At 46.0% G+C, this 22253-nt stretch overlaps 1 protein-coding gene across 4 annotated transcripts in view; it reads right to left on the bottom strand.

Annotated features, from left to right (window-relative positions):
• XIAP (X-linked inhibitor of apoptosis) overlaps positions 1-22253 on the bottom strand; it is a 380737-nt gene that overhangs the window by 53759 nt on the left and 304725 nt on the right. For all 4 annotated transcript variants that reach the window (XM_085608130.1, XM_085608129.1, XM_085608128.1 and 1 more), the window contains one exon: positions 13571-13762. In XM_085608130.1, the coding sequence (XP_085464256.1) occupies positions 13571-13762 (192 nt within the window). The remainder of the gene's footprint in view (positions 1-13570; positions 13763-22253) is intronic.

Below are 22253 nucleotides of genomic sequence, written 5' to 3'. Positions count from 1 at the left end.
CTACTTGCCTGGACTGTAAAATGGCATAAGTGAACCATATAAAGCCGGTGGCCTTTCATATTTAAGAATGGAATATCCGGCCTTTTCATGGCGGATCTGACAAAGGACATGTTGGCGGTGGACGCACATGTGTTTGCGTCTTCATAACTAGAACTGGAGGGAACATACATGTACTTGTGATTCATACATGGAACCGTTGGGGTCCAAGATAGGGGACATAACTGATCAGAAAAATCCATATTTCCACATTCCCTCCTTGTCCCCTACTTGCCCGTTAAGAGATATCAATCTTCATCAATCCATTGATCTGTTCATATAACATCATTTGTTCTTCTTTCTTCTTCCGTGACGAATGAATTCTTGGTGGTGGAATACACGATGTGGCACACAGACCACAGATCGCTGGTCCACATTGTAGACATAGACAGCAACTGAATAGTATGAGGAGGCCAATACCTAGGAAAGATAGGACCTTCCATCCAAAGGTAGATAATATACTCCAAAACCAACCGGACCAAGTCCAGGTGCCTGGGTTCTGGTGTATCTGGCTTACAATCTTATGAAGGCGAGTTATGGCCTTATATACAGATGGCGAATTTTCTGGTATGAAAATGCAACAGCTTGATCCGATGACCCTACAAGCTCCGCCCCTATCAGCCAGGATGACGTCAAGGACAAGATGATTTTGAAGCACAACAATCCGCATAGCAGACTGCTCTTCTGTTAAATTGCCTAAAGCGGAAATAGTTTCATTCACTACTGCTTCAAGGGTTCTAGTTAATCTACGTATCAGCTTACTATTAGTAACAGTACCTATATAGGGAAAGAGACCTTTATTGAAATCTGTGTATTTTTCCCATGCTGTTTCAGTGTAATCGACTATTGAGAGATCTCTCCTTACTCTACTATTTACTAAATGAATATTTCTGTGATAATCAGGAGGAGCTAAAAAAACAGGTGGCAAAAGGAATCCAATATAGCAAGTACCGTCCCAGTCTAGAGGCAAACGTACATATGCCGTCTGACCACATATGTAATAGGAATGGCGGGGAGCTCTAAATGTGGACTTGCCTTGATCACTAAACTCTACTACAGTCGTGCATTTACTATGGCCCATATGTATGGAACCATTTTTCCTTACACATAGTTCACCCTTTACTGGAAATATTGACATAGCGGGCAAAATTGGAGTAGTTTCGGATTCGACATTTAGGATCATAAGATTAAGCGTGAAATTACCTAATCCATACACTTCGTTTTCTAGATCAGTTCCTGTTCTCTGGGGAAGTCCCTCCTTGTTGGGGTAGCAGACCTTAAGTAAAATTAAGTTCAAATTTCCCCATACCCAGTTATCTTGATAAACTGCAGAATTTGAATCTAGAGAATTAATTAAACTAAACCATGCTCCACAGGAGCCGTTGTGTGTGAACGGGTATGGAAAGAGAGGTAAAATTCCTTTATAATTCTGATAGGGAGGGAGTCGGCCACATATCCAACAATTTGTAGCATTGCTAACCTGATGGGAGTGATGTAACATACTAATAAAAGTGTTATTGCGCAGCGCAAATCTATAAGACAACTCAAGCGGAGATAATTCACTAAAAGAATGTTCAGCAGTAACATTGTAAACAGGTCTAGAAATAGGATAATATATGTGCAACAATATACTTGCAGTAATTATTAAAAGACTCAAGAAAAACAAAATTAATAACGTCATTATGCAATGGCTACGCAATGATTTACAGTACGCATGTCGCTTCAACATTTTTCGCGATTTTCCATGATTCAGGTCTAAGGGATACATGTCGGAGACAGATTCAACCGCTTCACCTTGGAGAGGACTTAAACAATCAAATCGTCCGACGGTTTAGGCCTGAGTTTCAGTTTATAAAGTTCCTGACTGTTGGCCTCAGCCAAAGGTAGTTTTGAGTCAATGGGTGAAGACACACGAGGTGGGCTATTCACATCCGAAGGAAGTCCATGAAATTTCTTGATATGACTTGAATGCACCCATCCTTTTCTGCCTTCGATCTTCACGGCTGTCCTTGTGGTGAGCAGAACCAATTTGGGTGATCTCCACCTGGGCTCCAGCTGAGTCTTTCGGTCGAAATTCCTCACAAGAACGAGGTCCCCCGGAACTACGTCAAGGGGTTTCACCTCAGTGTTGTCGGGAAAGGTTGCAGCTACCTGTGAACGACAAGATTGTAGTGCAGACATCAAGGAAGCTAAGTAATCTGTCAGCATATTACAGTCAATATCAGTTATTTTTCGTGGCATAGGCGTCCCCCACATATTTGGTGGTCTGCCGAAGATCACTTCATACGGGGATAGCCCTGTTCGAGAGTGTGCTACCATTCTTGTGTAAAAGAGTGCAACTGGTAGTGCTACTACCCAGTCGACACCTTTCTCCCTGCATATTTTGGACAATCTAATTTTCAGGGTCTGATTATGTCTTTCTACGAGACCTGCTGCCTCAGGGTGTCGGACAAAGTGGAATTTCCACTGATAACCTAACAAAAGTGAAACATGTTTCATTAATTCGGATGAGAACGGCTGGCCGTTATCTGAGTGAACAACACGTGGTAAACCGTATCGTGGGAAGAATTCTCGAACCAACTGTTTGGCAGTAGTCGGGGCAGTGTAATCTGAAACCGGGTATGCCTCCGTCCAACGGGAAAGAGCACAAACAACTACGAGAACGTATTTGAATCCTCGACATCGTTCCATCTGGATATAATCCATCTGGAGGACTTCAAAAGGGTGATCAGGAGGATGAAATCCACCCTGTTCTACGGAAACGCTTTTTCCTGGGTTGAACTGGCAACAGATCATACAGGTACGGACCTTTTGTTTGGCTGCTGCTCGTAAATGTTTATTGAACCAAATGTGTTGAATGCTATCTAGCATAGCTTTTTCTCCTAGATGTGCTGGACTATGTATAGTGTTAATTATAACTTGGACCATTGAATCAGGAAGGAACCACACAGACTTTTCCTTCATAATCCATCCTTGATCCGTTTGGATCCCTCCTAATTCGGTCCATTTCTTTATTTCATCTGGTGTAGCATGTGTCTGGATGTCAATTACGTCAAAAGTAGGATCTTTAACTGTCATACAATGTGTCGGCGTCGGGACTATTATCTTTGTCATGTCGGATGTTTGTGTTTGAGCAGTCTGTTTAGCTGTTCTGTCGGCTAGATCATTGCCTTGAGAAATGATATCAGTGACTTTCGTATGAGCTTTACATTTCATAATTGATATTGCAGTCGGTAGATGTATCGCATCTAATAAAGCATGAATGAGGGGTCCGTGTTGAATGTGGGCACCGTGGGAAGTTAAATAACCTCTCTCTCGCCACAGCACGCCGAAGTCATGTACAACTCCGAATGCATAACGTGAATCAGTGTATATGTTGACTTTTTTACTTGTGGCTTGAATACAGGCTTGTGTCAGAGCGATGAGCTCTGCGGCTTGAGCTGACAAAGTATTTATATGATTTGTTTCAATGACTTCAGTATCTGTTGTGACTGCGTAAGCAGCCACTAACTCTCCTGTATTTGTTCTCATACATGAACCATCTACATACAATGTCAGGTCTGGATCTGACAATGGGACATCGGTTAAGTCTTGTCTGGGTTTCGTCGTTATAGTAATAACTTCAATACAGTCATGGGCTAGTGGGTCTGTTCCGATTACTGGCAAAAGTGTGGCAGGATTCAATGTGTTACAGCGTCTGATTTCTATATGTGGCTGGAACAATGTAAGTTCGTACCCTGTAAGTCGCGCTATAGTCAAGTGTTGTGTTTGCGTTCTATTTACAAGAACCTCTACCGCATGTGGTACTTGAACTGTCAATGGATGTCCTAACACTATGGCATCGCTTTGTCGTATTGCTAAAGCTGTCGCTGCCACTGATTTCAGGCACGCAGGAAGAGCCTGAGCTACTGGATCTAATGTACTAGAAAAATAAGCACATGGTTTGTGTGCTCCTGCTTGTTCCTGTGTGAGTACTGACAAGGCAGTACCTTCGCGCTCTGTAACAAAGAGTGTAAACTGTTTTCTGTAACATGGCGTTGCTAAAACAGGTGCTTGACATAAAGCTTTCTTTAGGCTTTCAAAAGCTTGTGTATGTTCCTGAGTCCAAGGGAGAACAGTCGATGTGGCTGCCTCCTGTGTTGTCAACTGAATGAGCGATTTTGCTAGAAATGCATATTGAGGGATCCACTGTCTACAGTATGAAGTGAGGCCTATGAAAGCCCGCACCTCCTTTTGTGTCTTGGGTATTGGCATGTTAGCTATTAACTGAATGCGGTCTGGTGTAAGCTGCCTTCCCTCCTTGGACAGCGAGTGACCAAGGTAAATAACTCGCTGGACACAGAATTGCAGCTTAGAAGGGGACACCTTGTGTCCCTTTTCAGCTAGAAATTGTAAAACTGTCAGTGATGCTTTCTCACATTCGGGTTCGCTTCTAGCGGTGATCAACAGATCATCGACATATTGAAGCAAGGCAGTGTTAACTGGCATGTGGATACTGTCAAGTTCTCGTTTCAGTGCTTGGCTATAGATGCTGGGGCTTTCTGTAAATCCTTGAGGTGCGCGTGAGAATTTAAAGCTACGTCCATTTAAACTAAATCCGAACAAATATTGGCTTTCCGGATCTATTGGGACGCTGAAAAAGGCGTTTTTAAGATCAATTACAGTAAAGAATGTTGCTTCGGAATCAATGGCTGTCAATAATGACGAGATATCAGGGACCATAGGGAATTGTGGCACAATGCACTTGTTTAATTCGCGCAGATCAATAACCAATCGATATACTGGCAGGGCCTTTGGATCTGTTCGTTTAAGAATCGGAATTATTGGTGAATTACATACATTGGAGTCTGTTTCCACAACCACTCCTTGGGCAATGAGCTCGTCAATAATTTGCAGCAAAGCCACTACAGCATCTGGGGGTAACTTGTATTGTCGCATTCGTGGTAGTACCACTCCTGCCTTTAATGTGACTCGATATGGTGTAATATTCATGCAACCAACATCAGTAGGGCCTTGTGCCCATAGATGTGTAGGTAAAGTCTGCAGTCGGGGATCCATGTCTCTAGATACATAGTGACCTTTAAAATCACGTAAAAACAATCTTACTCCTTCCGGAGAACAACATATTATGGCTCCTAGAGCTTTCAGTGTTTTTATTCCTAACAGATTTTCTGGACATGATTTAGTAAGCAATAAATCGGTAGTTCGGGTCAGAGGTCCTATCGTAAGTGGAAGAGGTTGTGACACTTCATTAACAATAGGTTTTCCTGAAAAACCAAGGGAGATATTCTGAGAGCCTGAGAGGGGTGCCCCTGGAACTTCACTACGTTTTATGGTCGTTCGACTTGCCCCTGTATCGAGTAAAAATTTTCTGTCTTGGCCTAACAATTCACTATGTACATAAGGTCCTTCTTGATCTACAGGGATCTCGATAAGGGGTAAGTCAACTTCCCTCTCTAGGCTGGTTCATGCGTATCGTTGGTAATCAGGATAGTCGTACTGTGCGGTCTGGTACAGTTGTCGTGTCGTGGTTTGTGTGGCAGCAACGGGCAGCGCCGGTGCAGCTGGCACAAACTGTACAGACTGTGGTGGAGCTGGCATGGACTGTGCGTGCTGCGGAGCTCCTTGTTCATTCTGATCCTGTCTAGGTGGCCGTGGTCTTTCTTTTGTATTACCTATGGCGATATTATGTTTCAAAACTGGACAATCGTGTACGTAATGACCTGGCTTTTTACAATAATTGCATGTCCCTTTTACAGGTCCTGCTGAATCACCGGAATGTGTCATACCCTTTTTATGTCCTTCAGCTGGAACTGTCTGAGAAACTAGCATTTTCATTTTTGTGTCTTTCATGCGTCTGTGTTCATGTTCTTGTTCCTCTCTAATTCTATTGTGATGGTACTGTAACATTTGTAACATTTGTGATGGAGTGTTACCTTGCCAGGTACTCTCGAATTTTAATACTCTATTCTTTACTTGGGGCAGGGCATTTTCTACTAATTTTGTTACAAACAGATGTGGGTATGATTCGCTACTTGCTTTTATGCCACTATTTATACCAAAACATTTTTCAAATCGGGCATAGTAATCACTAGTGTCTTCATCTTGCTTCTGTTTACAGGCTGAAATTGTACCCCAATCTTCCTTTTTCGTAGTTAATAAACGTGGCAGTACCTGTACTAATAAACCTGGTAGTGCTTTAGTTTTATCCCCAAGTCCTGCTCCTGCAGTTCGGGCCTTTTCTTCTGCTTCTAATACTGACCATTCTATTTTTTGGTCTCCTACCTCCCACTCTTTTTCCCTGAGTTTCTCATAAATGCCAGCAGGCATTAATACCTTTAATATTGTCATAATGTCGGGATAGGTATACTCTCCCATGAGTAACATGTCTTTAATTTCTCGGTGAAAACCCGCTGGATCTTTGTCATGACTGGGTACCACTTTCTTCATTTCTAACAATTCTATTTTTGATATGGGCGTGTATACAAATACGCGTTTAAACTCATTGTCCTCGCCCTTTATTGGGTGTACTTCTCGTAGAGGATTCTGTCTGTCCATGTAATACGTGGTTTTTTCCTTAATGGGTAGTGAAACATGTTCTGAACATACAAAAAGAATGTATTGCTTTCTTGATTCTAGTATTTCTTTAATTAATTTAGTACCTGAACCTCTCCATCTATTCATGAGTAATTCAGTCAATATATCAGGTAAGGGACCAGGGTCCGAATGCTGACTCTGATATAGTATAAGGAGTTGTTGAATCATATAAATCCCAGCTAAACGCTGTTCATCTGGGGTGAGATTCAAAAATGTGCGTGCTACTGTATCATCACTATATTTTCCGGGACTGTCAACCCAATGGACAGCTGACCTGGCTAATTCTTGTTCATCCATAGAATCGAGTAAATGATAACCCCTTCGTTCTCGGAGTAATTTGTCAGCTGCTTGGAACGAATGCTCGTTAGACCTTATATGGACTATGGGTGTTGGGAAACTCCTGTTATTGTCTGGACATATCGGACGTATCGGGTCAATAAGACATCTATTACTATTACAAGATCTTCCTCTACCTACATAGGCTATAGTGTCTGACTGTCCTGTGGGCAGTCCTGATCCTTCTTCCTCGCTTTGTTCGAACTGGTCTACCGCTAATCTTTCTTCGTGTAGGCGTTCTATTTCTTTTCGGATCTTTCGGCACATGGCTATTATACAATTCTGCTTATCATGTCTTCCTTCTGATATATTCTGACTCCATCTGGTAAGAATTTGCATTGCTTCCGGGTCTACCCCTGGTCGGTCTTGATTTCTGATCACACAATTTATGAGGAAACGTAACAGTTCCCCCTGTATCTCCACTTTCTGATATTCCATAGCTCTGTTAATACATTCAGAATCTCGCCCTGTTTGAACAAAATGATATATATTATCTAGATGCGCAGTCATTCCTGGTAACTTCCCTAGATACACCGCGGCTCGTCTGATACGTAATGATGCCAGGGTCATTTCGTCCTCTTTGCCGGGCACAGGGTCATATCTACAATCTACAAGAAGTTCCTTAAGCGTGCGGGCATTTATGAGTTTGGGTGTACGTGAATGTCCTGACTCTTGAAAAGTAAGTTTATTTATTCTGGGTGGCGTAGAAAAAGTGTTGCTAGTACCTCCCGTAGCCCCATCTGGGGTGTCGGGCGTGAAAGGATTCCTTGAACGCGATACAGCAACTATAGGTGTGGACACAGCTATAGAAGTATCTGCAGGGACAGATGTAGAAACAGATGTGCTTGCCGGAACTCGTTGCTGTAGAGATACGGGTACCGGATCTTGGCGTTGAACCTCCCTGACAGGAGGTCTATGTGGGGCGGAATTAGCATACTCGGGAGCTGCGTCATCTAAATATGAGGAAAGAAAAACATCTTCTGCGGTTCTAGGATGCCCCTTAGGATGTACCTTTATTGGAAATAATGGGGTTGGCAAGTCTTTCGGTATCTCTGGAGTAGCCTTAGGTAATCCTTCGGCCAGAAGGGGATACATACCATTCATAAGGGCATTTCTTTGTCTGTCTACTTGTTCTGATCTCACTCGGATACCTTCCTCAATTAATAGACTTTCTCGAACTTTATTTGAACTCTCTTTATTCTTCTCTTCCTGTCGGAGTGCTTTTTCTGTACGTCTATGAGATTCTTTACGCCATAACTCAACGGCATCTTTCTGTGACTGTCTGACTTTCCTTTTCCATAACTCTTCCTCGACTTTCATGATGCACTCTGCATCCCAGGTCCCCGCTGCGGGCCACCTCTGACTTTCTGGTAATTCCTTGGTGTAGTCTACCCATAAATCAAGAAATAATATAGCGTCTAAGCCATGTTTATGATACATGAAGTACCCTGGAGTGTCCCTAGGAGGAATAGGAACGGCTTCTTCGAGTACCCCTTTTCTTGTTGTGATCTGTCTTAATTTTGAAAAGAGCGGCATATTGAGAACTAATCTGATACTTGATTTTAAAACAAAACTTAATACAGTAACCACGATAATGAACAGTCATTCATACCACAATATGCAGAACGTACTTAAAACATTTAACATTTAACATTTACCTGAACAATCAATAATGATGATGATCTAAGGAAAACTTAAATCACTAAACATAATACTCGACATTAACTGAATTATATACTTGATATACTGCTAAACAGTACAGATACACTGCTGAAACAGTGCAGACCGGATTTGTGTACCCAAACCCGTCTTGACCGGCACAAACTATGTGCACGTCAGAAAGCCTCCCCAGTAATGGTACTCACCGGGTAGCTCGGAAACGGAAGGCCTCGGAAACTGGACTGAACTTGAACCGGACTGGACTCGACTCGAACACTGCGGAGACTGGACTCGACTTGGGACTTCGGAAACTGGTGGGCCTCTGTATACCTCGGATCTTGCTCTCTCAGCTAGGCTCTGGTCGGGATACTTCGCACTTCTCACCGCCTCGTCTGGGTGTTGATCGCAGCCTCAGTCGCCCCCGCTTGACCGGAGGGAGATACAGGAAATCCTGCTGGTACGCGTTATTGTCCGTCCAGCTGTGGCAGGAGACCGGGCCTGCAACTCACCGCCGGCGCGTGAGATGAGAAAGTGTCCCTATTCGGGCGCCATTCATGTGGTAAATAATTTAATTACCGGGACTTAATTTGGTACAGAAACATAATAAAACAGCTCAGTAAATAAGAGGCAAGTTCCGTCACCACGAAGGTTCAGGAAGTGAAGTACATACATGATTGACAAGAAATGACTTTTATAGAACATACAATACAATACAATGAAGCGAATGCGGTAGGCGTAACAATTGATAAGGAAGATGACGATTCACATGCGTAACCGAAAATGGGCGTAATGAGGAGTAAAAAGGAACATAATTGGTTATGATGTCATATATAGGTGGATCTATAAGATTATACTTGGCATAGATGCGTGCGCAGCAGCATGACGTGTGATTGACGTGCAACTAGGGGGTGAAGGGGGCTTGACATTTAGCTCTACATGTGGAGACAAGAAGTCTGGAGGGTCAAGTCAACCTAATCCCAAATCATATCTAACATCCCATGTTTAAAGAACTATGTTATCCACAAAGGGAAGTCTCTTGGACAAAATCTATTCTATACTGACTGTGTGTGCGTGCACAAGCGTCTAAGTGTCTAAGTGTCTATATGAGATGCAAGGGGCAGAAACCTTCCATGGTAACAGGGCTATGAATTACTTGCATGAGGACAGAGAAGCCGAGCCTTTGCTCGGTAGCTGGAAGAATGTTTACTTAAACTACTAGACAGGAATGCATCGGGCAGGGAACGGAGCAGATAATTTCGAAGGTGAAATACAGTTCTTGGCAGGCAGCAAGCTGATGTCAGGCTTCGTGAGCCGCGCAGAGAATGAGGCAAAGTTCATGGTCACGGTTGCAGGCTCAGACTGGAGCTTTCAGAGGCAGAAGGCAAGAAGAGTTCGATGACAGAATCAGGGCCTACTTGCCTGGACTGTAAAATGGCATAAGTGAACCATATAAAGCCGGTGGCCTTTCATATTTAAGAATGGAATATCCGGCCTTTTCATGGCGGATCTGACAAAGGACATGTTGGCGGTGGACGCACATGTGTTTGCGTCTTCATAACTAGAACTGGAGGGAACATACATGTACTTGTGATTCATACATGGAACCGTTGGGGTCCAAGATAGGGGACATAACTGATCAGAAAAATCCATATTTCCACAGAAGGAGCGCCGAAAGGAGCCACGTGCTTGTGGAGACTGTAATGCTCCCATGGACTTAGCAGTCTCGGTGTCCTTTTTCATTTTTTCAAGGGCAGTGTCTACTGCTGTTCCTGTTTGAATTGCTGACTAAGTATGGTAGTTTGTACCTCTGGCTTAAAGCCTGAAATGCGTAGCCAGGCATGTCATCTAAGGAGCACACTGGTGTTAATTGCTCTAGAGGCGGTGTCTGCGGCGTCAAGCGCACATTTAATTGACGCATTTGAAATAAGGTTTCCCTCCTGGATAAGGTCATTTGCCTGGGTTTTGTACTGTTCAGGCAGATGTTGTAAGAGATTCTCTAACTGATCGTAGTGTGCCCTGTCATATCGTGCTAGTAGTGCTTGGGTGTTGGCAATACGCCAATGATTAGCGGCTTGAGCTGCTACTCTTTTGCCAGAGGCTTCTAGCAGTTTGGATTATTTGTCGAGGGTGATGTATCTCCTGTGGTTTGGGAGTTGGCGCGTTTCCTAGCATTGGAAACGACCAAAGAATCCAAGGGCAACTGTCCTTTGATGTAATTAGGATCTTCAGGGGCAGGCCTATATTTCTTTTCTATTCTAGGGTTAAGAACCCTGGCACGGACGGGGTCTTTAAATACGTCGGGGCGTGCTTAATGACTCCTTTGATCATAGGTAGGATTTGTACTGACTTTTGAGATTGTTCAAAAGTATCTAAGAGGAAGTCTTCCTCTGGTGAGTCGGAGTGCATTTTAACGCCATGGTAAAGTGCCGCTCTATTTAATAATTGGCCAAACCCAAGATGATCATCTGGAGGAGATGGTTTGGAGGGATATGGCTGCGGTTCTGGCATGTCTGTTGGGAGAGGGAATGCCCAATCATCAAGTGGTGAGGTATCTGGATCCGTGAACGGGTCATTAGGATCACCCCCACCCTCTAGGTCATCATCATCATCTGGAGGTGGTGTATGTGATGGAGAAGTTACAGGTAAGGGTGGTGTAGGCCAAAGAGGTGGGTTAGAAGGCAGTGTAGGGGAGGAAGGGGGCATAGGCGATGTTGCAGAGTCCTTCCTGTGTACAGGAACTGGTGTAGATGGTGTATCCAGTTTCCGTTTTTTACATGGCACAGCCGTGACATGTCCAGTCTTTGGGTTAATATAAATCTTTTTCTGCCTTGGATCGATGGGATCTGGGTGAAAAAGTTCTTGTTCCTCGGGAACCATTTTTGGTGCCGAATTTTTCGGTTCCGAGCGAGGTTTTGGCTGATCCCTGTAGGTTTTGGCTTTAGGAGGTGTATCAGAGTCCTTAGCCGTTTGTTTCGGTGCCGATCATGGTTTCAGAGCCGAAGCTGGATCTTTAGGCTTGGGAACCTTCGGTGCCGGTTTATCTATGGGCTTTGGCGATTTCGGGGCCGAAGGCGCCGGAGCCGATTTCGGTGCCGAGTGGTCTTTTGGCTTCGGTGCCGGTGGGACAATGACATGCGGTTTGCTCAGTACCGAGCTACCGGAAGGCTTCTGTTGTTTCTTCGGAGCCGAGCCCGGAGGCGGGGCTTCTGAAGGATGTTTTCGGTCTCGACTGGGGCCAACAGGCGAAGTCTTGACCACTGCCTTTGGTTTTGGAGGGGTTGGGGCAGGGGCAGTAGTACTCACTCGTTGCCCAGGAGTGATGGGGTCGTCTGAGTCCTCTGCTTCGGAGATGAATTGGAGATCCTCTGAATCTTCTTCTGGGACATCGGGGCCTTCATCAAAGATGTCCTCTGGTTCCGGAGCTAGTCTCTGTGCCATGATGTGTCTTCGAGCCCTTCGATCTCGAATGGTCTTTTTGGATCGAAAGGATACACAGGCTGGACAACTGGACTCGTTGTGTTCAGGTGATAGGCACAGGTTGCAGACAGTGTGTGGCGTGCAGCAGTGTGTGGCATGCAGCAGTGTGAGGCGTGCAGCAGTGTGAGGCGTGCAGCAGTGTGAGGCGTGCAGCAGTGTGAGGCGTGCAGCAGTGTGAGGCGTGCAGCAGTGTGAGGCGTGCAGCAGTGTGAGGCGTGCAGCAGTGTGAGGCGTGTAGCAGTGTGTTTCGTGCAGCAGTGTGTGGTGTGCAGCAGTGTGTGGTGTGCAGCAGTGTGTGGTGTGCAGCAGTGTGTGGCGTGCAGCAGTGTGTGGCGTGCAGCAGTGTGTGGCGTGCAGCAGTGTGCGGCGTGCAGCAGTGTGCGGCGTGCAGCAGTGTGCGGCGTGCAGCAGTGTGTGGCGTGCAGCAGTGTGTGGCGTGCAGCAGTGTGAGGCGTGCAGCAGTGTGAGGCGTGCAGCAGTGTTTCGTGTAGCAGTGTGAGGCGTGCAGCAGTGTGCGGCGTGCAGCAGTGTGTAATGCAGCAGTGTGTGGCGTGCAGTAGTGTGTGGCGGCGGTAGTGTGCGGCGTGCAGCAGTGTGCGGCATGCAGCAGTGTGTGGCGTGGGTTGTAAACAACAAGAAAAGCGGACATCAAAGGAAGGGTGGGAGGGAACGAGCATATGGGGTGTGAGTTATAACGAAAGTTCTGGAGAAAGCAGTCTGCTGCTTTCAAGTCCGATGCCAGACGCCAGCTTCGCGCTTGAATGCCTCACATGCACTGGCCATAAACCGCATTCCTAAGGTCTTGTGCCCCTTACTAAATCTCTCTGAATGCGTGAGGCGGCGAACGTGCAGGAAGTAGCAGGTGGTAAATGGAATGCGCGTGGTTGTGCGCGTAACCGCCACCCGATCCGCCTGGGAAGCCTTTGGGAGCATTTTCGGAAGCCCCTATATAAGTCTCGCTGAGCGATCGCTTACGCGAAAGCCAGGCGAGACCTAAAAAGGGAATGTATTACAGTGTATCCAAACTAGGTGCATTCAATAAAGCAGCCAGCAATCAAGTTAGACCTGTATGCAAATTCTTTTGTATTGTGAACGTAAACAGGACTTGTTTTTCCTTTAAACAATGTCCACTTGAGTTAAAACTGCAATATTAAATAAAAGCTTCAGCTGCAAAATGATAACTCACTTAATGCCCTATGTTTTTCAATGTGCCAGTCATGGAGTACAAGCATGGGTTGTGGTCTAATAACAGAGTCCAAACATTATTGTACCTGGGTCGCAAGACAGCAGAGTACATGAATTACTCTTTTTAAACTAAATGAACATTTTGCTTGGCAGTTACTTATTACATATCCTTACTGGTCACTAATCCCAGCATAGTTCTTCCACATGGCATTACAGAAAACCATTTTAATTGAGAAGAAAAAATGTTTTTATAACAGAGGTATTACTTTTACCTACTCACCTTTTGTGGGGTGGGTCTCACTAGGTTGGTCTTGAGCATTTTCACTTATTAAATCTGCAACTAGAAGCTCAGCAGATTTATAGTTTTCGCCTGTTGTCTTAATCTTCTTTTCCATTAACATTGTTATCTTGCTCAGACTGAACCCCATTTGCAATGCATCTTGCACCATAGGGCTTTGATTGATGGTATCAGCTACAAGGAAATGTGAACACGTCAAGCTTTCAGTTTCATCATGTACATCTCTTATAACAGTAATTGTTAAAACCTGTTTAAATGAATAGTTTTTAAGAATGGAGTGAAAAAAGAAGGATAATAATAACACGAAATCTAAGAAAGTCGCAAGGCGTCCGTGATATAGAATTGCGGGCCAAGAGATAATCAAGGTCTTGTACTCAAATCTACTTATTCAAAGATTACAATACAATAATCAAACACAAGGAAAGGAAATTAGCAGCCCTAGGTATCCATAGTTATCAATCATACTCGTCACATCCTAAAAGTAAATCAATACAAAAGATAGTTTAAGATATATTCAATCCTATAATATATTTAACTGGCTAACATAGCTTTGAGAACGCATACGAAAAACAAAGATCAGAAGGAGTATGAAAAAAATCTAAGTTAAGAAAAAGAGGCAATTAAAATATGAGAAACAGGAAGGTAAAATAGGATAATTCGTCACAAAGACGTTACACAAGAATAGGGACACATTAAAGTTAATAATGTTGTTATGTATGTCTTCTCTCATTTATTTGAGTTTCTAAATGTCATAACTCGACGTAGCAACACATGATAACAAAGCTCTTTACCCACTGTTGTACGTCATAAATGCCTTCCAGGCAAGGGTGACAGGGCTCTCTGAGATTGTAAGCGCAGCTCTGCTTGCCAGTTTTGAATGGAAGCAGAAAGCACAGCAGCAGAAGGGGGAAGACAGCCGGTCGGGTTGGTTACAGACTGCAGATACATTTAAAAAACAAAACAAACAAACAAAACCTTAAGACAGGAAGGAGAGGCTGTGTTATGGTGGCTTCCTAAACACTCCTCTGCCACTGCATAGCAGTGGAAAGCAGGGGCAGATGATTTTGGGGCCACACAACACAAAATTATAGATGGGTAAAAGTGAATTACGGGGATGTTTTTCTTCTCCTCAGGGTTCCGAGTGACATCATAGACAACTCGAGCTTTGGTTTCGTTGTCAATTTGATGTCACTCAGAATCCCTCAGTGAAACAGTCCCGTAATTAACAGATGTCAAAATGTCACACCAAAATGAAGAGAGAGAGAGAGAGCAGGGGCCCAGGGCTGTATGGGGAAGGAGGACAAACCCCTTCACCTTCCCACCTCAAATCCCCTTTCCACCCCCTCCTCCCACACCTGCACTGAGGGGGAGGGGACGACACACACAGAAGGGGACAGTGGAAACCCAAACGCTCATCCACATCACGCCCAAAAACTTATAAAAATAAAAGGCGCTTCCTACTGCAAAAACAAAAAAGTTAAGAAATAAAAAAGAAGCAGGAGGGAAGCTAATGCAACCGAATCTACACAGGCATATACAAAGAAACAGAGTTCCTGTGGCGACATGATAGGTGTCATTTATGACAAGTGTTTAAATGGAATCCATCGCACTAAGTTAAGTAGATGGATCTGTAGTCATTATATTTCACTTACTGGAGAAAATCGTGTTCAATGCACATCAACATCCAATCCAAAAGTTAATAAAAGACAAGCTATTGGCCTCAATTTCTTATGGGCAGTATCGGTGAATATCATGGAGACTGCACATTGCCACGCTTTTAAGGTTTAAATCTTTTATTGATTTTCACACCAGATAAAGAGAGAAAAATAAAAGACCACCTGCTCCCAGCGACCATGTATTACAGACACCAAGTGTCGCGATTAATGGCATTACCAAGGTAATATGCACAGAGCGAGTCTGCAAGAAAAACAGTTAAAAAAGACAGAAGAAAGCAGCACAACAAAAGAAACCCAACATTACCACCCTCCACCCCCTCCCCCCTCCCCCACCAAACAGAACAAAGTGGGGAAAGGGAAGAAAGGAATCATGGAACATACTGAGAGTTATGGTGGTCGGTTGGATTTACGCGAAGAGCCCTCCTGTGGGATTTGCGTGTCAGCAAGTCGTAGAAGTCTGAGGTAGCGGGGGCAGGTCTGTTCCCTGAATTCAGTTATGAGCAATGTTAGGAAGGGGCGCCAAAGCTCCGGGAACTCAGACCCCCTGCCCGCCAGAGTGAGAGTTAACTTCTCCATCCCTAGTACTAGCCAGAGTCTCTGCAACCATCCAGAGTGTGGTGGGGGCTGGGAAGAGCGGCAGTATATTCTGAGTGGCCGCCCCCAGGGCGATAGCGTTCAGTCGGCCCTTTTGGGATTTTAGAGGATACGTTATCGGATTGGGTAGGCCCAAGAGGATGTAGGCAGGGAAGCATGGGAGTTGCGTGTCAAGATGAGAATCTATTTTGTCGAGGATTTGGAACCAATATGGTTGAAAGCGGTCACAGCTTCACAAAAGGTGCTCCAGGGTTCCCACCTCCCCACAGCCTCTCCAACACAGAGCGCTCTGACGGGGATCTAAGTGATGGAGGCGCTCTGGTGTGTAGTACCAATAGGTAACCACCTTAGTCAGTGTCTCAGTAAGGCCTGTGTGGTATGCTGTGTGTCGATCCCTATAATAGATATTGTCCCATTCCTTGTGGGTGAGAGACCGTCCTAGCTCCCGTTCCCATCGTGCCCGCCCCGCGTTGTATGTGAATGTGGTCAGGAGTCATTGGGCGCCAGGTTTAACTTGTGGCTGCAGAGTCCAATGTCTGAGCTGTAGATAGGGCAGTCTCTCCGTTTCCGGAATACCATAGTCTGTCCGGAGTTGCGGGAATGGAATGATTCCCTCCAGGTCAAACAGGTGGATACGTTATCGGATTGGGTAGGCCCAAGAGGATGTAGGCAGGGAAGCATGGGAGTTGCGTGTCAAGATGAGAATCTATTTTGTCGAGGATTTGGAACCAATATGGTTGAAAGCGGTCACAGCTTCACAAAAGGTGCTCCAGGGTTCCCACCTCCCCACAGCCTCTCCAACACAGAGCGCTCTGACGGGGATCTAAGTGATGGAGGCGCTCTGGTGTGTAGTACCAATAGGTAACCACCTTAGTCAGTGTCTCAGTAAGGCCTGTGTGGTATGCTGTGTGTCGATCCCTATAATAGATATTGTCCCATTCCTTGTGGGTGAGAGACCGTCCTAGCTCCCGTTCCCATCGTGCCCGCCCCGCGTTGTATGTGAATGTGGTCAGGAGTCATTGGGCGCCAGGTTTAACTTGTGGCTGCAGAGTCCAATGTCTGAGCTGTAGATAGGGCAGTCTCTCCGTTTCCGGAATACCATAGTCTGTCCGGAGTTGCGGGAATGGAATGATTCCCTCCAGGTCAAACAGGTGACCCAAAGATCGGCAAGGAGTGGGGCGCCAACTCGCAAAGGCCTTAGCGTCCATGCCGGAGTGGAATTCTGGATTATTAAATAATGGCGTTAGGGGGAGGGAAATGATGTCAGCTCGTGGGTGGTGGCAGTGCGGTCCCAGGCCTCCATAGTCGTACTCGTGATATAGGATGCGTAGAGATTAGGTGGCCTATGTGTCTTGTGGAGGAAGGGGATACCCTGCAGGGGTGTAGCTGCAACTGCTTGGTCTTGGAACAACCAATGCTTCTCGGATTCGAGGCGGCTCCACTCCACTAAGTAGCGAAGCTGCGTGGCGTAAAAATAGAGCTGTAAGTCAGGGATCCCTACTCCTCCCCGTTCTGGCGACAGAACCGCTATCGCATGCTTGAACCTAGGTTTGCGGCCCTGCCATATAAAGTGTGCTAAGTCTGACTGAGCTTGCTGAATCCAGCCAGCGGGGGGGACGAAGAGGAAGTGTCTGGAAGAGATATAAAATCTGGGGTAATATAGTCATCTTAGAAGCCGCTATTCTGCCCAACCAGGAGAGGGTGTGATGTTTCCACTGGCCTAATTCTTTGCGAATGTGGGCGCGAAGCCTGTCGTGGTTGGCAGTGACAGTAGCTTGAATAGTAGAGCCTAATTGCACCCCCAGGTACAGTATCGTGGAGGCAGACCACTGTACAGGATGTTCTTCCCGTATATAAGCCAACGTGTGTGGAGTGAGAGAAATGTTAAGAGCGGTCGATTTGTCCGTATTAATTTTAAAACCCGAGGCCTGCGCAAAACAGTGTAAGTCGATGAAGAGCGCCCTCAGCGCCTGGATCGGGCTAGAAAGGGAGTGCAGGATGTCGTTCGCATATAAGCTGATAGTATGGACATCCCCGCCGAATTTGATCCCGGTTATGCGGGGGTGATGTCTGACCCGCAGCGCAAGCGGTTCCATATAAAGCGCGAAGAGGAGGGGACCCCTCCCTCGTGCCTCTACCTATGGGGAACCGGGAGGATGTCTGACCGTTCACTCGAACTGTGGATTTGGGTGAGCGATAGCAGTTCAGTATTCGCGGGCGCAGTTTCTCACCGAAGCCGAATCTCAACAGGCCCCCGCTCTAAATAGGGCCAGTGCACCCTATCGAAGGCCTTCTCTGCGTCGATGGCCAATAACATATATTCCCCCCGTGTGCAAGACGCTTTTTCAATGAGGTGCAGGACCCTCTTTGTATTATCACTTGTTTGTCTTTGTGGTATGAAACCTGCCTGATCTGGTTCCACCAGTTGAGGCATATAGGGCGCTAGGCGAGTCGCGAGTATACTCGTGTAGAGCTTAATATCTACGTTTAGGAGGGAGATTGGTCTATATGCGCTGCAAAGTGTTTTATCTTTCTCGGGCTTGGGGGTGACTACAATGGACGCTTCTAACATTTCCTCGGGGATGGCTCCAGTTTGTGCAAAGGTGTTAAATAGATCCCATAATAAGGGGGCCACTTGTGCACAGAATGTTTTATAAAAGGCTGCCGAATAGCCATCTGGCCCAGGCGATTTGCCGAGCCGGAGGCTGGAGATAGCCGCGATAACTTCCTCTGTCCCTATCGAGATGGTCCGCTTGCGCTGGGTTAAGGGCGGGTATCTGTGCGGCCTCTAGGTAGTCAGAACTGTGGAGTGCTTCCAGGGGGTCGCTCGAGTAAAGTTCTGCGTAAAAGTCTCGGAAGGCTTCCGCGAAGGCTGCGTCATCTGAAGTAAGCTTGCCCCCCTTGAAGCTGCCGTGCTTCCCGCAATTTGTGGGCCAGAAGACGGCCGCACCGATTGCCCCCGGTGTAGTAGGAATGACGAAGACGGAGAGCCGCGTATTCGGCCTTATCCTGATCTAGTGCTGCGAGTTGTTTCCATTCCGCACAGAGTTGGCGCCAGGCTCTGGCCGCTCCAGTGCGTTGGTGCATCTGCTCCAGTTCTGCAACACGTTTAGTGAGCTCGGCTCGTTTTCGACTGCATTCTATGTTACTGGCTGTCGAGATGGCAATGAATTCTCCCCGCAGAACGGCTTTAAGAGCAGTCCATTGTGTCGCAAGCGCAAGGGATGTGTCCGGGTTAGCGTTGAGGGAAAGATAATTTGAAATGGCAGTTTTAATTTGGTCAACTGTGGAGGCCTTGTGTAGTAATGTGTCACGTAAATGCCAGTGTCGTAATGGTAGCTGGACGCGTGGCAACTGAAAGGAAGCCATGACTGGAGAGTGATCTGATAAGGACGCGGTGAGAATCTCGGTGTCAGTCGCAAGCACCTGCAGCGGGGTGGAGCTGAGGAAATAGTTTAATCTGGCATACCTTTTATGAGCCCCTGAATAGTAAGTGTAGGCCCGACTGTGAGGGTGAAAATGGCACCACAGGTCAGTGAGTCCCAACTCCTGGACACGGGCCAGCCCAGCCTGAAAAAAAGCCCCAGCCTGGTTTGTGCGCTGACAAGAACGGTCGGTAAGATTGTCAAACACCAGGTTCAGGTCCCCCAGTAGCAGGCGTCGCTCTGTGTTAGCCGTCACCTCAGTGAGTGCTGCGTGGAAGAATTTGTCTTGTCGCTCATTCGGGGCGTAAACGGAACCCATTATAAGGGAAACTTCTGCTACTAGAAACTGGTATGTAAGCAAACAGCCCTTTATCTCAGCTTCCTTCTGGAGTACTCTACCCTGAAAGGAGCGGGAGACGAGGATGGCAACCTCGGCTGACTTAGTAGAGTTAGAGGAGAACATTTGCGTGGGAAAAGCACGGGACTTCATCCTATGGTGGTCTTTGGGTATGAGATGTGTCTCCTGTAGGAGGCATATGTCCGTGGCAGACTGTTCCAGATAGTGGAGGACCGCCCTGCGTTTAATCGGACTATTGAGGCCTCGGACATTGAGTGTTAGGATCCCAAGCGGTTTATGTGGCATCTAACGTGAAAAAGAAGCACTGGCTATACCATACCCAGCAGAAGCCTCTCTTGCGTACATAGCTGGGGAAAGAGGGTCTCATCTCACTGTCAGTAGGGCCAACTATCTGGAAAGGAGGGGAAGGTGGACGAGGGGAAGGTGGACGAGGGGAACTGGCTCCAAAACAACCCAAAAACCCTAGAAAAAGAAAATACCCAACCCTCCCTAACCCAAGAACAGTTCAAACCGGTACAGTTAAAGATATTCCGTCGTCCCGGGACGACTGGTCAATCAGCCAGTTGGGGTCCATAGTCTGGCCAAGTGGAGGGGCACCCTCCCCACCCAGAATCAGCAGAGATGCATTGAGAGGGTCCAAAAAAGGAAAAAACTCCGGGACTTTCACTTGGCGGTGGAGCCCTCTCCAGCAAGGGCCTCCGTGGCTGCGGTCAGTGCTGCCTGTTGGCTTCTAGCGATTTCTGATTTGGGCGGTCTCCGAGGACGGCGTCTTCTGCCCTGTCGTTGCCATCTCGACGGGGAGATCTCGGGCCCTGAAGCGGTGCTACAGTCGTCGTCTTCTTCGCTTGGTGCCGCTAGGTCCAGTAGGCGGCAAGAGTCTACTAAAGAATGGAATTGTTGGAGTTTGCCGTTGTACCGAAAGATAAGGCGAAATTGATGCCCCCAGGAATACGAGATCCCCTGCTGCCGAAGATGTTCAGTCACAGGGCGAAACTGCCGGCGCCGCTGAAGCGTGATCAGGGCTAAGTCTTGGTACAGCAAATGTACAATTGTAGATAAATAATTATGATAAAAGATTTACTTATGTATGCAGTCACTTATACACATGTTAAAAACATAGTTCAATGTATCTATAAGTAATATGTACATTTGTTAAGCAGATAGTGCCAGCGCTATCACCAGTGGGTGTTCCCTAACCTACATAGGGGAGTGGCCCCATGCAAATGAGGGATTCCCTCTGCCTCCGCGCCTGCACCTTATTATAGATGCGGCAGCAGAGGCAAAGAAACTGTCAGGAGATACACCAAGAGTGCACCACCTAAAAGGTGGCACACTGTCAGTGCGCCCCCCGACGGCAGCCTTCTGGAGGGGGGCAAGGGGGATCATATGGACCCCCCTAGACATGCCTTGCAGGCAGGTGCAGTCACTCACTGCACCCGCATGCAAAGGGATCTCTTTCCCCTCTTCAAAGTGCAGACGGGTTGCCACCTGCACAGGGAAACACGGAGTGGCTGCTTCAAAGTTGCTCTGTTTTTCACTTGAATGTGCTGCCCCCAGGGTAGCACGACTTCACTGCTGTCCCGGGGCAGCACATTCAATGTAATAGGGCACACTTTCTCTATCTGCGTCCGGAACACCTGTTTTTGAATGCGCCGTGGCGCAAACTGGGAAAGGGCGCCCTATATGTAATAGGGCCCCAGGCATTTTGCTAGGATAGTGTTTGGTAATAGTTGAGCATCTTTATGTGTGTTGCCTGCAGCTGTCCTAGAAAGAAAATGCCATAATGATAATCAATTAACATTTTGAGCTACAACAATATGGAAGCTGGGAGTTGTGTGGTCTCTTTACTGAACTGATTACACAGATTACATAAGAAGAGTAAAGCTGTACCCTCAAAGAAGAGTGTTGTGAATAGGAGTCAAAAGATGACATATGTGTTGGGAGTGGTGAATCTAAAAGGCGCACTTAGAAAAAAGATTGCTTAGCAGATACTTTTAAAATCACCTGTGTTTTCTTGCACTTTTCATGAAGTCCAATTTTCATGTAAGCTACTGCCAATATTTTGGTGAATTTTCTCAAAATGTTGAAAGAAAATCTCATTTTGCACACCTTATTTACATTTTACTATAAAAAACAAGTTACTTACCTGTACAATGGGGTTCTTCAATATTGATATTTTTTATAGATTCACATGCTTGAATCTTCCCCGTCATCATGGTGGGAGTCCCACGTTAACACAAGAAATAGCAGTAATACAACATTATCATAGACCTTCATAAAACAGAAAACTCACTTAAGTAACTTTTCAGCCTCATTTTAGAGTATCCCAACTTCAGTCAATCACAGCTGAGACCTCAGAGTTCCCTTTCCTCACAGAGCCACCACACCTCAGATTTTGAGCACAAGTGTAAAGGTATACAAATTCTGAGATAATTGGTGAGACTAATCAGGAGGGCGTGTCGCATGTGAATCTATAAAAGATATCAATACTGGAGAACCGCCGTGTACAAGTAACTTGTTTTTTTCTCCTGTATTGAATCTTTAAGATTCACATGCTTGAATCCGACTATTCAGCAGTAAAAACACAAAAAGAGAAGAAAAAAAATGGTGGC

This window comes from Triturus cristatus, chromosome 5_2, assembly GCF_964204655.1.
Source record: "Triturus cristatus chromosome 5_2, aTriCri1.1, whole genome shotgun sequence".
Taxonomy (NCBI): domain Eukaryota; kingdom Metazoa; phylum Chordata; class Amphibia; order Caudata; family Salamandridae; genus Triturus; species Triturus cristatus.
This window is presented reverse-complemented; position numbering and strand designations above follow the sequence as displayed.